At 32.6% G+C, this 17290-nt stretch overlaps 1 protein-coding gene across 1 annotated transcript in view; it reads left to right on the top strand.

Moving 5' to 3' along the window:
• The window catches only part of LOC107517796 (CD2 associated protein), a 108570-nt gene that overhangs the window by 65189 nt on the left and 26091 nt on the right, over nucleotides 1-17290 (top strand). The window contains exons 7-11 of the mRNA XM_016158921.2: nucleotides 1079-1157; nucleotides 1548-1642; nucleotides 4140-4244; nucleotides 5635-5671; nucleotides 6780-6842. Coding sequence (XP_016014407.1) covers nucleotides 1079-1157; nucleotides 1548-1642; nucleotides 4140-4244; nucleotides 5635-5671; nucleotides 6780-6842 — 379 coding nt within the window. The remainder of the gene's footprint in view (nucleotides 1-1078; nucleotides 1158-1547; nucleotides 1643-4139; nucleotides 4245-5634; nucleotides 5672-6779; nucleotides 6843-17290) is intronic.

Consider the following 17290-nt stretch of genomic DNA (forward strand, 5'->3'; position numbering starts at 1 on the left):
GTGTAGGAATATTGGAGAAGCAATGTCGGCATTAGGAGGAATATTAGATTAGGTGATCTGGGGCCCCTATCCAACTCTAAAGCTTATGATTATATTGAGTATTTGATTGGTGCCTACAGTAGTCATCTTTTGATTGCCATTTAAAATTTCTAGTACTCCAGAGTTGTTATTAGTGAGAGTAGTCTCAGGGTCACCCTCTATGATGGCCTTGTGAGGCTTGCTTTGATCTCTGATCTAGGAATTGATAAAGCAGGGAGCAAATTTGCTACATTTGTAGGTGACACCAGATTGGAAGATACGGTGGTTAGAATTGGGAAAATTAAATTGAGTATCTTAACAGTTAACAGAATATACAGTGAACATAATAAGTTAGAGGTATACTCAGATTTTTAACTAATGAAATCTTAAGGTCAGATATTTCTGGGGAGAGAACTCAAGGAAACACTAATATAAGATGGTGAAGGATTTAGTTGTAAATTATGTGGAAAATTGTCTACTATAGTTATAATAAGAGCTACATTATCTAAATATTTTCATTCAGATAGCAAAAAGGAAGTATCAAGACTTTATCTCATTGTAACAAAGTTTAGTGATATTTTAGAGTACAGTTTCTAGAGTCATACTTTCTAGATTTAAATCTGGGTTTTACTACTAATTTACTGTTATAGTGGACAAGTCATTTAACTGTTTGCTAATCTATAAAGACTAAACAATAGTGCCTACTTTATGCAGAGTGTTCTTTAGGTTAAGTTGTAATATATGTGAAGTGCTCAACTCAGGGATTGGTACGTAGTAAATTTTCTAAAACTATTATTTATTTTAGAGGTTCTAAAACTAGAGTACTTATTATGAGTATCAGAGTATTTGTATTTATAAAATCAGAGTTGTAAAAATTAGAAGTTCTTAGCTATCATTTAAGTAGCTTTTTAAGATCTTTTTCATGGCATAGTTTTCAGTCATATTACTAACCTGGCTATAGGTACCATTAGGGAAAGCTGGATAACTGTAAGTGGAAATTTTGTTTAATAATATTATCTTTATAACTTAAAATAGTCGATGGCATCTTTCTCTATTCTAGCCCTTAGTCATACAGTCACTGGGATCCAGAACTCAGAGTGTGGAGTTAACTAAAACAGACACCGAAGGTAAAATTAAAGGTAAGTTTTTGAATAAAGTTTTATACCTGGAATAAAGGATACTCAAATATATTGAGGACAGGTGTTAACACTGTACTATTTGATCAGAATATTAAATCCTACTAGATGTAAGCACAATGAAGACAAGAATTTTAATATGCTTTGTTCACTGATGTACCTCCCCGCCCCCATAGCAGTTAGAATTGTGCCAGGGGCATAGTAGGCACTTAGTAACTATTTGAATGAATGATTAATGAAATTGTTACTTAATTCAACATACAGTATTGTCTGAAATTATTAAAAGTCATTTTAGTAGCTTCTAGTGTACATTTTTTAGCACAAAATAGAGATTTAATAAGTATCTGTTGAATTAATTTGTGTAAGCTACATCATTTACATTCTTTATTTTAGCTAAGGAATATTGTAGAACATTATTTGCCTACGAAGGTACTAATGAAGATGAACTTACTTTTAAAGAGGGAGAGATAATCCATTTGATTAGTAAGGTAAGATATTTCTCAGTTTTTCACTGAATCATTTATTCATAGATATACTTCTTAGTATTCTTGCATTCCCCTTAGAATGTAAGCTCTAAGAGCTGGGACGTTGTCTTGTTTGTTACTGTGTCCTGAGAACTTGGCACATAGTAAGTGCTCAGAAAGTTTTTTGTTGTTGTTGTTGAGGGAATATTTATTATATATCTTTGTTATAATCGATATATACCTGCCTCTCGATTTACGCAGATTATCCATCCATTCCATGTGTTTTTTTTTTTAAGTGGAATAAAACCACGTAAAAAGAGTCCAGCAGTACAACAAACAAAATACTACAGAATAGGCAAGTGTAAGACAAAAATATTTATTTCACATATTTCACAAAACAATGCTAAGGAAAGTTCAGAAAAACCAAAATAAATTTTATTTGCTGTTGGTGTCTGTACTATAATCTAAAGCAGTCAACCTTCTCTTTTTAATTGGCACAGAGTCACTATCTTTATTGCTCAAAATATTTGGAAGTACTACTTTGGTTTTATTATTTATGTTTATATTTGTGGATGATCTTTTTCCAACTCCATCTTTTGCTAAGTTTTCATAAATTCTTCAGTATTTGCTGCAGCAGTTTAAAAACTTTTTCGAAATGTTAAGGCTCATTGGATGTTTGGATCAATATCTCGAATTGCAGTTTCCAGTTTTGTGGGCAGTTAAAGAGCTTTGTAAATATTTTCTGCAGTGAATGAAACTGGTTCAAGGTCTCTGCTGTATTCATCAGCAGGATGGGCTTCAGCTATTAAGTGAATTAATTCGTTATCCGTTAATTTATGATCAACCAGTAATTCGTTAATACCATCTACATTCAAATTGTCAGATCCTTCGTTTTGAAATTTATATGATAAATTAATAACACCAGTTAATCTCTCTTCAGTTGTTAGAACCATATTCCCTGGTACAGCCACTTCTGGCCATATTGTTTTCCAGCAAGCATTTAAAGTTGGTAGCTTTATTATCTCAAAGTTAAAGCAATATTCTTGATACAACTTAAAATTGTGTATTTATTCCAGGGTTCTCTAACTGTAAGTGATTGATTATCTTCCAGTTTATTAAAAAGATCATTAAAACTCCATTTTATATAATTAATCTTAAAGGTAAAATAATGCCTTGATCTAAAGGTTGGATCAAGGAAATTGTATTTGGTGGCAAATATACAACTTTTATATTGGGATGTTCTAAATTGTGTGAATGACCAGATGCATTATTGAAAACTAAAAATATTTTAAAAGGAAGACATTTTCCTTCCTATAAATTTTAGCTTCTACAGCAAAACATTTGTAAAATCAGTCCCCAAAAAACATCAGTAGTCACCCATGCTTGTTTTATTTGCCATCCAGTGAAGGGGAAGATTATTAATAATTGTTAGTGTTAGTTCTCTGTACATTGCTGATTTAAGTTATTGGTTTTTTAGAAAATATATTGCCAATAATGGAAATGAAAAAGAAAACTGTCTAAAATGGAAATGTATAAACAGTAAATGGAAATGTATAAACAGTCCATGTAAACCAGGGCAGTGCGGGAAGGGAAGGAATATTTACCTCGTATAAAAAAACTCGTGTAAAAACTACCATGTAAATCGAGGGGCAGGTGTATTAGGAATTGTTTTTACCGTCACGTTGTGTTTTTTCTCTAATCCTACTCTCCCACTCAAAGTTTCTGTTCTCACTTCCTAGTTTACCTCTTTCCAGTTTTCCACCTAATATAGTATAGAAAGAAAAAGAAACTTAAATATTCATCAATATGTAAATGGTTATGAAACTTCATACTGTAGAAAACGATGCAGCTGTTTAAAAGGATGAGGTAGTTTTATAACTTGGAATGAATTAAGGCAAATGAAAAAGAAAACCCAGGAGTACTGGGATGTGGGCAGATCCAATAATTACTATTTGTAAAAGAGGAAAATTGTAAATATAATTTATGCTGTAATATTATAGAATAATTTTTGAGATTTCCATTTAAAATTATCAGAAGGCTCAGTGTGTAATATTTAATATTCACACAGTTTGAACTGAAAGTAACTTAATTTCTTAATAATGAAGGATGATATTTAGAAGGAATCGTAGAAGATTGTTAATTTCTAAAGCAAATGAACAATGTGATTAATTTTTAGTGAATAATGTTTTGAGAAGAATGTTAAATAAGATACAGTTTGGAAATTCATTTTCTCTCTACGTACTTTCCCCACTTCCTTTTCTCTTTCTCTTCTCCCTCTGAGACCTTTATCCCTTATAAACTGAATTTTAAAGTTATTTTTAAAAATTAAACCAATTTTATAACTTTTGCTAAGAGTAATATGTGAGAAATATTTTGTATTTAGGAGGACTTCGTGATCTGTTTAGGTCTTATATCTTTTTCTTGTAAAACTAATGGAATTCAGTAGTCTTCCTATTTTGTAATTTCTTTTTCTTATTTAAAGATAACCCTTATTATCTTTATTATTCATTTTTCATTTTAGGAGACTGGAGAAGCTGGCTGGTGGAAGGGCGAACTTAATGGTAAAGAAGGAGTATTTCCAGATAATTTTGCTGTTCAGATAAATGAACTGGATAAAGACTTTCCAGTAAGCTTTTAATTTTCAATGATGATAATAGTTTAAAGAACCTTTTGTTAGTATTTCTTTAAAAATAGAGTTTTTACATTGTTACTTAATAATTTTATGAGGGTATTTTAGGTTTATATTTTCAGGAAAAGTTACTCGAATCATAGTAAAACAACAAGATTTCAGTTCTGTGCTTTATTTCTAGTTTTCTTTCCCCACTGAGTATATTGGAGAGTAACCGTAGTCTTCATTACTTTAGTATAATTAAAAGAAAAAAAGGTGGCCATACTAGTTAGACAAATTAGTGCTTGCCTGGAAGAAATTATATTTTTATTTCATTTTGCTGAAAGTGTTTTAAGGTAATGTTGATCTTACTATTATCTTGTCAGTGCATTTTTCGGGAGGGCGAGAAGCAGTCATTGCCTCCTTATAGGATTTAATATATCTATTTCATTTCTCAGAATGAATAAAGTAAGGCTGAGTTGTTCACTGATCTTTTGATTTTATACAGCTTGATCCTCCTTTTCCACCATAAAAGGATGATCTGAGTTTTAAAAATATGTAGAGGGAGAGAGAGTTGGACAGAGAGCAGATACATATAGCAAGACAGTCTACCATTTTTGATGTAAGCCAATGCAGAGATCTCTAACCTTTTCAGTCTTTTCATTTAGTTAAGTAGTTACTAGAGGGTACTCTGGAGGTTTTACACTGTCAGAGGCCATTCCTTTGCTAGATTTGATTCAGCCTTCAGTGTGCTTTATTTTTATACTTTTCTTAATGAACACATTCTTTTTTTGTCTTTTATTAGATGTTTATAAAGTATCGATTATCAGTTATTTTTAACTTGGGACAAACAAATTCACTTAGAAATGTGTTTCATGTTTTTTAAGGCATTACATGAAGTCTTAAAAATAAGTGAATGCTTATAAGAGAGTTGAATAAATTGAGGAAAAACAGACTTTTGCCTTTAATCTTCTCTTTCAGAGTTCTGAAGAGTCAAGAATGAAAGCTAGATATACTTATTAGCTACTCTTCCCCGTCCCCCAATCTCTTTCTCTTTTTCTGCCACCCCTCCCTCCCCACTAAACTCAGCTGTTAAAAGAGAGGTAAAACAGTGCATAGGAAAACTAGGGGAGGCAGGACAGAACATTTTTGTTTATCATTAAGGTTTTTTATCTAACAATGATAAATTTTGAAATATTAGAATTTTGATCAAGGAGGTTTTTGTTTTAATAGAGTAAATTTTTAGTTAGTGACCTTTTATGGAATTGTTAGGATCATATTTTATAATTTTTGGCAGGGATGGGATGAGGAGAGATGTTCATATAATTTTGATTATTAATGATCAATTTATTTTTGGCATATTTAATATGTAAATATTGAACTATTTTCACCATTATTATTTTAATAGAAACCAAAGAAACCACCACCTCCTGCCAAGGGTCCAGGTATGTAATAAATATTATTCATTTTGTTGTTTAAGTTCTAAAATGGTGAAATTGAGACTTAATGCAAACCATTTAATTGCAAAAAACAAAAATATGTGTGCTTTATACAAATTTTTAGAAATATATAAAAATCGAGTGTTTACATACATTAATATCTGTCAGTATTTTTTTAAAGTACAAACTAAGTAAAATAGAAATCTTGAAAATAATTTGGATACTTTAGTTATATGAGATTTTGAGTTAAGAAAATGACTAAATTTAGGTCTGCTATAGAAGTATATTTATTTAATATTATTGAACAGGCCAATTATTCTACTTTTTCAGATGAAATCCATTTGTTAATGTCTCAAACACTATTGATTATTTATGTACTCTTCCTTTAGATAGAGTCTCTTAGGGATTAAACAAACTAGAAGAGTATTTTTTTAAATTGTTGAATTAATCAAATCTAGAAGAGTTTTCCAGTTAACATTTTAAAATCTGGCCCTTGTCTATTTCTATAAGTTCTATTCTCTAACTTCTGATTTTTACAAAAGCAGTACAAATATTTTTTTTGAAAGATTGCTCTTTTTTAGGATAATGCAACTTTTTCTATCCTCCATGGTTTCAGCTTTGTACTTGTTAACCTAATACCAGAGGAAAGATAGCATAATTTAAAAGTAATCTTTTAGAAGTTCATGGTGAAGGCCTTTTAAGCCACTAGTTAAATGGGGCTTTTAAAATTAATTAAAATGAAATGAAATAAAACATTTAATTCCACAGTCACAAGTAGCAGCATTTCAAATCTGAGTAGTCATTATTGGACAACACAAAAATAGAATATTTCCGTCATCATAGGTAGTTCTACTTGGCAGTGGTGGTGTAGAGGATATGAATACCTTCATTTGACAAAGATGGAACTGAGATTATGGTTATTACTCATAGTAATAGTGACAGGTATAAGATTGGATATTGAGCTTAGTGATTCTGGTACATTGTTTTTTTCTGTTAAACCACGTTTTCATCTGATGTTATTTTTAAATTAACCTTTGCTTTTTAGTAGTATAATTGTCTTTGTGCTTTAAAATGATTAAAAAAAAAAAAGTATTAACTTTGGGTTTTTCCTCAGCCCCAAAGCCTGAGCCGATATCTGCAGAGAAGAAGTATTTTCCTGTAAAAGCTGAAGAAAAAGGTGAGGCTAATTTTTCCACTTCTAGAAAAGTAACTCCTTTTTTGTTGTCATTGCAAAGAAAAACATATCTCCACACCGAGTCATTTACACTGATCTTTAACAAGTGTTCAATATTTACTTGGAATTCTTTAAGTTTTCTGGAACGATAGGAAATTAAGATTTTACTCGAATTGATACCAATTTACATTAAAATGTTAAACCATTATTTCAGTAAAGATGTACTATTTAATCATACTTATTTCAAGTAATGTGTAAGAAAACTAAGCATGAATAGTTATATGTTTATTATTTTTATGCCCCAGTTGAAATAAAATTTAAAAAATTCTTAGGTATAAGTGTGTTCCTATTTAAAACATGGAAATGATTTATTATCCATTGTTTAATTTTTTTTACCTTAATTTCGTTATTTTTTTACCTTTTTGTTCAGGCTAATTATTTTGCAAATAAAGAGCTCTCATTGAAATAAAGATAGCTTTATGAGAAAACTCAGTACATTTTCCTGTTTTGTATTACTTAATATTCACTGCATATATCTGCCATGTAAATTTGTAAAGTTATTAGAAGATACCTTATTATTACAAGTTATGACAAGATAATGTAATTTGTTAAAAACATTACTTGTTTTGTTAATTTGGAGAAAATACCTTCTTCGTACAGAAAAATCTGGAATGGTTATATCTAATAGATTAGGTTATATATACATGCAAAAACTTGAATACTGTTTTAGAATGCTTTTGTTTCTACTGCCAGTGCTGTTTTTATTGCATATTTTTATCTCTTGACGAAAGTGTTACTATCTCTTAACTATTTCTCTTACTTTAGTCTCTTGTTTGGCTTACATTTTACATTGTTGCTAGACTTATTTTTTTAATAGATTGTTTTTTAGAACAGTTTTAGGTTCACAGTGAAATTAATCAGAGAATACAGAGTTCCCATGTACTCCCTACGCCCACACATGCACAGTCTTCCTCATTATAAATATCCTGCAGCAGAGTGGTACATTTGTTCTGATAAATGCATCTCCATTGATATATTATTATCACCCAAAATTTATAGTTTACATTAGAGTTCACTTCCGGTATATACATTTTATAAGTTTTGATAAATGTTTATTTTGACAAATGTATCACTGTAATATATAGGATTGTCTTACTACCCTAAAAGTCCTCCATGCTCTCTGCCTTTTCATTTCTACCTTCCCCCAATCCCTGGTAACCACTGATCTTTTTATTGTCTGTGTAATTTTGCCTTTTTCAGAATGTCATAGTTGTAATCATACTTTATATAGTGTTTTCAAATCAGCTTCTTTCACTTTGTAATATATATTTAAAGTTTTCATATCTTTTTCAGGGTTTAGTAGCTCATTTCTTTTTAGTGCTGATTAGTATTCCATTGTCAGAGGTACCATAGTTTATCTATTCACCTACTAGAAGGGTTTCTTGGTTGCTTACAAACTTTGGCAGTTATGAATTAAAGCTGCTATAAACATATCCATGTAGGTTTTTGTATGGACATACACTTTCATTTCATCAGTGTAAATACCAAAAAGTATGATTGCTGAATTGTATGATAAGAGTTATTTTTAGTTTTATAAGAAACCGCCAAACTGTCTTCCGAGATAGTACAAAGTGTACCATTTTTCATTCTCACCAACAGTGATTGAAAGTTCCTGTTGTTCTACATCCTGGTCAGTATTTGATATTGTAAGGAACTGATCCCAAATTACATTTTTGTTACCGTCTTCTAAAGATTTTCACTCTTTTAATGTAGCAGCCACACTCTTGTCCCTGAATATGTTATGCACCTTGATAGCTTTTATTTCTTTTTCATGATCTGCGCTCAGCTTGGAAGGCTTTTATATTTCTTTATTTTTTACATTTGAGAATTTTTATGATACAAAAATAATTTATACTTAACAAAGGTATTTCTTAATTCAGATTAGTCCTTTGAGACATCACTATTGTTAGGTCTGAGTCCAGGATCAGTTTATTTTAGTATTTGGTTATCTTCTGTCCTACATGAAAAAAATCATCTTACAAAGATATGTAGAACCAAATGTAAGAACTATGTTGCTGGCTTCATTATCTACTTTATGACATTCCTTTTGTAGTTCTATCAAATAGATAGGGATTTGCTAAAATTCAAATACTTACTTTCCCTATTCCCTGAAATCAGTCAGTTGATCTTAAAAACAGAGTAGAAGGTGATACAGTTTTATTACATTTATCTGCTCAAAATCCTGGTATATACAATGGAATATTACTCAGCCATTAAAAACATGAAATCCTACCATTTGAAACAACGTGGATGGACCTAGAGGTTATTATGCTGAAATAAGTCAGAGAAAGATAAACATTATATGATTTCACTTATATGCGGAACCTGAGGAACAAAAAGAACATACTAATCAAAAACAGACTCACAAATATAGTCGTCAATTTGGTGATGGACAGAGGGGAGAGGGGCTGAGGGGCTGGGAGAATGAGGTGAAGGGTTAAGGAGGTAGAAATTAGTAGTTGATGGTTGGTCATGGGGAAGGGACCCATGCCAGAGGGAATGCAGTTAGCATTAATTTGATGGCTAGGTGGAGGGTCAGTGGAGGGAGGGAGCAATTGGGGGGATCATTTTATGAATTATATAGATGTCTAACCAATGTACTGTATACTTGAAACTAATTTAAATAAATAAAAAATACTGGTCATGGTGAAGTAGCAGGGCTGAATTTGCCTTCCTTCTTTTAATAATTAGAAAACTGGACAAAATACATGAAATGTTAATACTGGATAATAGGCAGACTGTTAACACTGAGAGAAGTTACCACTGAAATTATAAGCCCTAAAATTATCCTTAGTTGATTGACTAGAAGCAGTTTATGGGCAGCAGAAGAGAGGAAGCCATATAGAGTCCAGTGTTTTTTTGTTGTTTGTTTTTTGTTTTTTTTTTACAGAGTTGAGGAGATTGGATAGGTGTTTAAAAGGAGGCAAAGGTAACTATAGTTTATAGGGCAGAGTGCCAGAATGGAGGTAACTGCACAGGAAGAGCACGCAGAGATCTCTATAGAGTTTACCATGAGGTTTTGGTTGAGTACTGAATTAATACATGTGTGAAGAAAACTTCCATAGCTGGAGAAATAACTGCTGGAAAGCATTTGATGAAGCAATTTCTGGAACTCACAAATTGTTCATGTTCCCAAAACCACAGTGGAAAGACCTCATAAGGCATTGGGTAGAGTCCATCAAAGGACATAACACTTTAGACTAAATGCTTTTTTGTACCTGCCTTGGAAACAGATCAAAATGATTCCAGAACAAAATTCAAACAATTTGAAAGAATATAGGCATGTCTTGTTTTATTGTGTTTGGCTTTATTGTGCTTCACAGATGTGTTTTTCACAAATTGAAGACAAGACCCATCCTTCACCAGCAAAAGATTACAACTTGCTTTATTGTGATCCTTGCTTTACTGTGATTGTTTGGACCCAAACTCACAATATCTTCAGAGTGTAACTGTATAAGAAAATTTCATACCAAAGGGTAAAATTCACAATATTCATTATCTGATTAAAATGATCAGGCATGGAAAGAAACAGAAAAATAGTAACCTATAACTCAAGGAAAAATCAGTCAACTTAAACAGACCCAGAAATGACAAGAGATAATGGAAATAGCTGCAAGGACCTTAAAACAGCTTATAAATGTATCCCATGTGTTCAAGAAATTTGAATATGATGGTGAGAGAAATGGAAAGTATGGAAAAAAGAAACCCAAATCGAATGTTTGCAGATGAGGAATACAATATCTGAAATGAGGAAAAAAACACTAGGTGGAATTATTAGCAGATTGGAAACTACAGAAGAAAATATTATTTAGCTGGGAAATAAAGCAATAGATGCTATCTAAAATCTATAGAAAAAAAGACTAGAAAAAAAAAATGAACAGAGCATCAGGGACCTGAGAGACAATATCAGTTGCTTTTACTTATGTGTTATTGGAGTCCCTGAAGCAATTGAGAGAGTGGGAAAAGGAAAAACTATTTGAAGAAATAGTGGTTGAAAAGTTTTCATATTGATAAAGACTAAAATTCCAGGAATCGAAGAATCTCAGTGAACTCCAACCGGAAGAAACATAAAGGAAACCACTTTAAAGCGATCATAATAAATTTATTAAAAAGCATTGATAAAGAGAAAACCATAAAGTCTGAAAGAAAATAATGTCAACCTTGAGTTGTCTACCTAGCAAAAATACCTTTCATAAAATGGAGGCAAAATAAAAATTTTCAGACAAAATCCCAGAGAGCTCATATCCAGCAGACCTATATGTACTACATAGAAAATGTAAGTTCTTTTTGGCAGAAAGGAAATGATGCCTATGTATGCATTTGGATGTATACAAATTAATGAGGAATGCCAGAAATGGTAAATAAGTGAATAAATACAAAATATATTGTTTTTAACTTTTAACAGCAAACTTGTCACTGAAAACTTTAAAACTTAAAATGTTGGTTTCAAAGTTTACGTATGCAAATAAAAGAATTTTTTTATAAGTGAAACAAGACAAATGTATAATAAAGGAAATAGTTCTTAATATTTCAGAATATTCTTATCAACCTGATATAGCTTTAATAGCTCTGGTACAAGAAATAGGGAGAAGGTTATTATGCTTTGCATAATAACCTTTGGACACATGCATTGGAGGAGAGAGCTAATTTCAGTCTAAATATTAAATATTGGTAGAGATTAAAGTATTTCTTTTTAAATAAAAATAAACATAAATCATAGTTCTACTGTTGTTCCACAGTCAACAGGTGGTTGCTTTTCAAACCATGGCTAGGAACAAATTAAGGAGCCTAAGCCTCTGACAGGTATATTCCATCAATATATGTATTCATGACTTTGATCTCCCAAGAGATATTTGCACAGAAGATATACTTTGAAAAGTTATTCTGTGTTGGGGAGGGAAAAAAAGTAGCTACTAGAAAACACAAAACTGAGCATCCTATCCTTGACTCTTAAGTGACTCATCATTTCATGCAGTAGTTTTTCAATTCTTAAGAGTGGAGTTTAAATCTTGACTGTCTATTCCCTGCCACAAGCTGTCATGTGGATTTTCTTAAAGCTCCTTAGCAGTTTCCAGTTTCCTCTTTTCTAAGAGGCGCTTTGAATGCCGATCATGCTGTGCCTTAGGAGAGTAATAATATCAACACTTTGGAGTACAAATTTTTCTCCTGCATTTTGGGAAGACTTTTTTGGACATACTTTTTAGTAGTCCACTTCATTCTTGGTGCCCGATATACCCTTGGTGTGAAATATGTGTGACAAGAAGGGAAGAACTGATGTTTATTTTGGAGTGCCAGGTGTGGTGGCATATAAATATGTAGGGTAGAATGTAATAAAAACTATCAGGATTATAAAAAAATCACTTAAATAACCTTATTAGCATGTTCTCTCTCATGGCCTCAGTCACATCCACAAGAAGAGTGTAATAGGCTCCTGAAGCCTAGCCTGGTGTACCACATTTTTATTATTAGAGACAGTGAGGGGCATTTCTTCTAGAGTTTCTATTTGAGAAGTTGGGTTCAGCCTTTTTATTTTTCAGTTGATTAATAAGCTGAACATAACCAGACAGTAAACCCCTCAAAGCAGGAACTAAGTACCAATGTTAATAATGGCAGTCTGGTCTTTTAATTAGCAATGAGAAGGGAGAGTTGTGCTGGTGGATATTCCTTCTTCAGGGTTTGGTTTTGTTTTGTTTTTTTAAATCACTGCATCTAAATTTTAGCCTGACATCGAAGAGCAGTAAGTTAAAATTGCTGGGAAGATGATGTCACATGCTAGGAATTCACTACCGATACATAAGATTAAGGTTCTAGTTGAGGTATTTCTGGGACATTCAACTCCAGTAAATCTTAACCTTTGTCTCCATGAGAAAGGTTTGGGGCTCAACTGACTACATCAACTTTGTTTCTTACAGAGTATCATGTGGCTGCTGTGGACTCCCATCCACAGGGCTAGTAGCATCATTAGTTCAGTCACTGAACAAAAAATTAAGAACTGTCAGAGTTAGATCTTTTGTCTTATTATTGATTCCTGCAATCATATATCTAAAAGCTCACAGTTTCAATCACCAATCTGTATGTTGCAGACTCCCAGACAGTGTTTGGTTGGAGTTGTTGTGACGTTCATTACTTTCTTTGTACTTCCATTTGTTTGCATTTTATACTTTCTGCCTAATAGGAAGATTGAGGACCTAATGGTGAAACACGTTTTGTTGAAAATTTATTTTTTTTCTCTTGAAAGGTATTTTTGCCTTACATTGAATTCTAAGTTGGCAGAATAGTAGGTCTTGATACATACTGCCTAAAATTGAAGTCTTTAGGTGTCTACTTTACGTCTTGCTTAGGAGCATTTTTTTTTCTTTGTGTGAACTATTAATTTATAAAGAGTAAAAACTTTGTGAAAATTTAAATGTAATAAAAAGGTGCACATTTTCCAATTCATACATTGGCCATGGACTGTTAAGTCAGTATTCTTCATATTGCAGAGTGATTTAGAGATCAGTGTTCAGAATATGCTTTTAAATAATTATGTGCTCTCAAGCATTGATGTAATACAGTTTACTTTAGCGTGGAATTAAAATCAAGATTCATGTGTTTAAGACTCATTTAAGGCAATTTATTATTGGAGGTATTAAACTCAAGTGCCTTTTCATCTGTGACAATCTGTAGTATATAAACTCTGAGTTAAGAGCTGTGGAGGACGCTATTGTATTTTATATTTAGTGTGCTTATCAAAAAGGAAATGATACTTATCTCTAATGTTCTACAAAGAACATTTTGGTATCTGTAATATATCACTTCAGTTTGAACCTAAAAATAATATTGACCTCTTAAGAAGTAGCAAACAATATTCTTTATTTATAAGCACACTTGAAACAGACTTAACCAAATGTTAAACATGCAATAACATGAAATCAGTCAGTGTGTATGAGGCACCTGGGTTATGCTAGTTACTAGGAAGATTAAAAATTTTTTTGTTTTTTAAAATGATATTCTGACAAAAACAATTCCTAGTTGGAATAGTTAATATATATAATAATGAGGTCGCAATTATGCAGAGGCTTAGAAAAATGAGCAGAATGTGTTGACTGGAAAAGAGAAGTTTATTCCACAGAAAGAGAATATGGAATGAATGCGAGAAAGCATATCATATTCAGGAAATGGTTATAGGCACCTAGGTGGAGTTTTGAGAAACTAAGCTAGAAAGGTAGCTTGGTATAGTTGTTCTCAATCCTGGTGGCATATTAGAATTACTTGGGTGTCTACAAAATATGCTGATGCTTAGGATCTTCTACAGAATTTTTATAGGGTAGGTTGCAGGTATTAGTATTTATAAAGCACTCCACATGATTCTAATGTGAGGACAAAATTGGCAACCGCTTGTGTAGTTTATGAAAGGCCTTTGGATGATATTGGAAGGGGAGTGTATTTAACTATTTGTTTATATCTTGCCCTTCTCCAAAAAGGATTTAAAATAGTGATAGAGGTTTTAGAATTTATACTATGGAAAATATGTGTGTATGTGTGTGTGTTTCATATGAATATGCATATGGCATATACAACACATCAATTTAATGTGTTTGAATGCTTCCCTATTGCAATTGGGGGGGAAAATCCAGCTTATAATATTTTCTTCTCAAAAGGAGACTTTCTAGATTACATTAGCCTTAGCCTAGCCTTCCAGGTTATGAGTGATCTGGCCCCTCTTGACTTTTCTAATATATTTATACTCCTCTTTTCTTGCTCGCTGTATGTAGTATAGTCTCTCACTATGTGATGTTCATGGAATGCCAGGTTGGTTTTCTCACAGTTTCATGGTATAGTACCCTTTTCCTAGAATCCTGTATTCCCCTCAGAATCTCTTTATGGCTGATTCTTTCTTATTTTCCAGGTTCGTTATCATGTCCAGCATAATGTCACCTTGACATGTCTTTTTTTAAAAAACTACTTGTCTCTTATTATCGTATGTCATATATTAGTTTCGATACTTTTAAAATATTTTTCCCACATGTGACTAAACTTCATAAGAGCAAAGGCATAAGGTGTGTGTGTATATATGTGTGTCTAAATCTTATTTGACATTGATTCTTTAATTTATTGCTCAGTAGGTAGATATACATAGGGGATACTCAGTACAGTTTGTATTGTATAATTTAAAGACTGATGTGACATGTTATTCAGATATGTTTTTTTTGAAACTTTGTTCTTGTGCTGTTTAGAAGATATAGTGGTGGTATGGATAAAAGGAAGTCAGAATGTTTTAAGAGCAAAGAACAGAAAATCCTTATTCAGACTGACTTAAACAATAAGGAAACAGTCTTACATAATTGGAGGTCTAGAAGTAGGAGTTGTATGACACCCTTCTCCCCTACTTGGTAATTTCATTATGGACCTGGATTATCATTCTCCATTCTGCCATCCTGAGTGTCTACTTTATCTTCAGATTGGTTCCCTTTGTGGTCACAAGAATGCTGACAGTGACAATCAGGGCTACATGATTTCTTGTTCATTTGATGGGAAAGAGAGGAAAACCTCTCCACAGCCATGGAATGTAAGTCATTTTCAGTTTTTTGGAGCAACTTTGGGTACATGTTTACTTGTAGAACAGTCAGTCTTGTAAAAAGACTGGCTTGGTGTAATCATATAAAAGTAGGATTTAGCTGAGTGTATCAACTACATTACCTGCTAAAGATACTGAGATATGTTTAGGCTCTACCATAAAGAAGATGGTTTTTACATTAGCATATCTCGTTGACTCATTGGATCCCAGCAGTTGTGAGGATGAGGAAATAAAGTAGGTATGAAATAGAGACAGTTTCTGGGGGGAAATATATATAAGTTCAGCTTTTGACATGGAATTTGGTACAAATATGGGAAATAAGGGATGAACCTTTGCAAAGAGTTTGTATTAAATTTTTATTTAGAAAGTGCTATCATGGAAGTTAGCTGTTAAATTTATGAATATGAATCACATTGTCCAAGAAGATTGCTGAGAGTGAGAAGGGGAAGAGAGCTTAGAATATGTACATTTCTAAGAGTCTTAAAATATGTCCATTTAAGGAATTTTTAGATGAGCTAGAACTCTTGAAGAAGACTGATAATAGTCATAGAGATAGGTAGAGAATGATCAGAGAATGGTGTCATGAAAGCCAAGGCAGTAGATATGTTAAATTTGAAGCAAAAGATTCTTCTGACTATGACAAATGAGGACCAGATCTTCTGAGAACAACGGAAGGGTTGTGTGAAATATATACAGATGCTTCTTGACTTATGATGGGGTTATGGCCTGATAAAACTCACTGTAAATTGAAAATACCATTGTCGAAAATGTAGTTCATACACCTAACCTACCAAACATAGTTTAGCCTGACTTACTTTAAACCTGGTTAGAACACTCACATTAGCGTACAGTTGCGCAAAATCATCTGACAGAACAAATACACTGTAGACTATTGGTTGTTTACCCTCTTGATTGCGTGGCTGACCGGGAGCTGCGACTTGCTATGACTTCCCAGCGTCATAAGAGTATCAGACTACATAACACTAGCATGTGAAAAGATCAAAATTCGAAGTACGATTTCTACTGAATGTGTATCACTTTCACATCAATAAGTCAAACTATCCTGTTGGGGGCTACTACTGCCGGAAGTAAGAGAAATGAGAGGTTATAGAGCCAAGATCTAAAAAGAGGAGTGGAATTCAGTAAATAAGTTGGGCATTTGAGCCTGTGTTTCCTTTGGAGTTGCCATTTCTGAAAGTGGTAGCTGCAACTCTGAAAGGAACTTTCGATAGAATTTTGAGTTCAAGGAGACAGAAATTGGAGTTCAGGGTCCATAATAAAGGAAATACCTTAGTAAACTTCTGGACTTTGAATTGGATTATCAGAGAACTTCCTTTATGGGAAATAGGAAATGGAAGTACAGGCATACCTCGAAGATATTGCAGATTTATTCCAGACCACCACAATAAAGCAAGTCATAATCTTTTCGCAGGTAGAGGGTCTTGTCTTCAATTTGTAAAACAAAACAAAACAAAAAACACCTCTGTGAAGCACAATAGTGTGAACTGCAATAAAACAAGGTATGCCTGTTGAATTACCTTTCAAAAGTACTGAAGCCCAGCTTCTCATTGCCTCAATCCTTGTTTTGGAAGAAGGCAGTCTGGGATTTTTACAACCCTAATTACCAGAAGCAAAAGCAAATCTTTATTCTCTGGAGAAAGTGAAATCAATTAGAACTTTAAGTTATCTTTATATGTTTTCACGTAAATGTCTTTTGTCATATGCTCATTCAGAAATAACCAGACATACTTGGATATGGCACATGACTAGAAACCAACAACAGAAAGTGAAATCTGGCCCACAAGGGTCATTGGAGATACCAGACATGAGCTAT

Source organism: Rousettus aegyptiacus, unplaced genomic scaffold (assembly GCF_014176215.1).
Source record: "Rousettus aegyptiacus isolate mRouAeg1 unplaced genomic scaffold, mRouAeg1.p scaffold_m13_p_1, whole genome shotgun sequence".
NCBI classification, from domain to species: domain Eukaryota; kingdom Metazoa; phylum Chordata; class Mammalia; order Chiroptera; family Pteropodidae; genus Rousettus; species Rousettus aegyptiacus.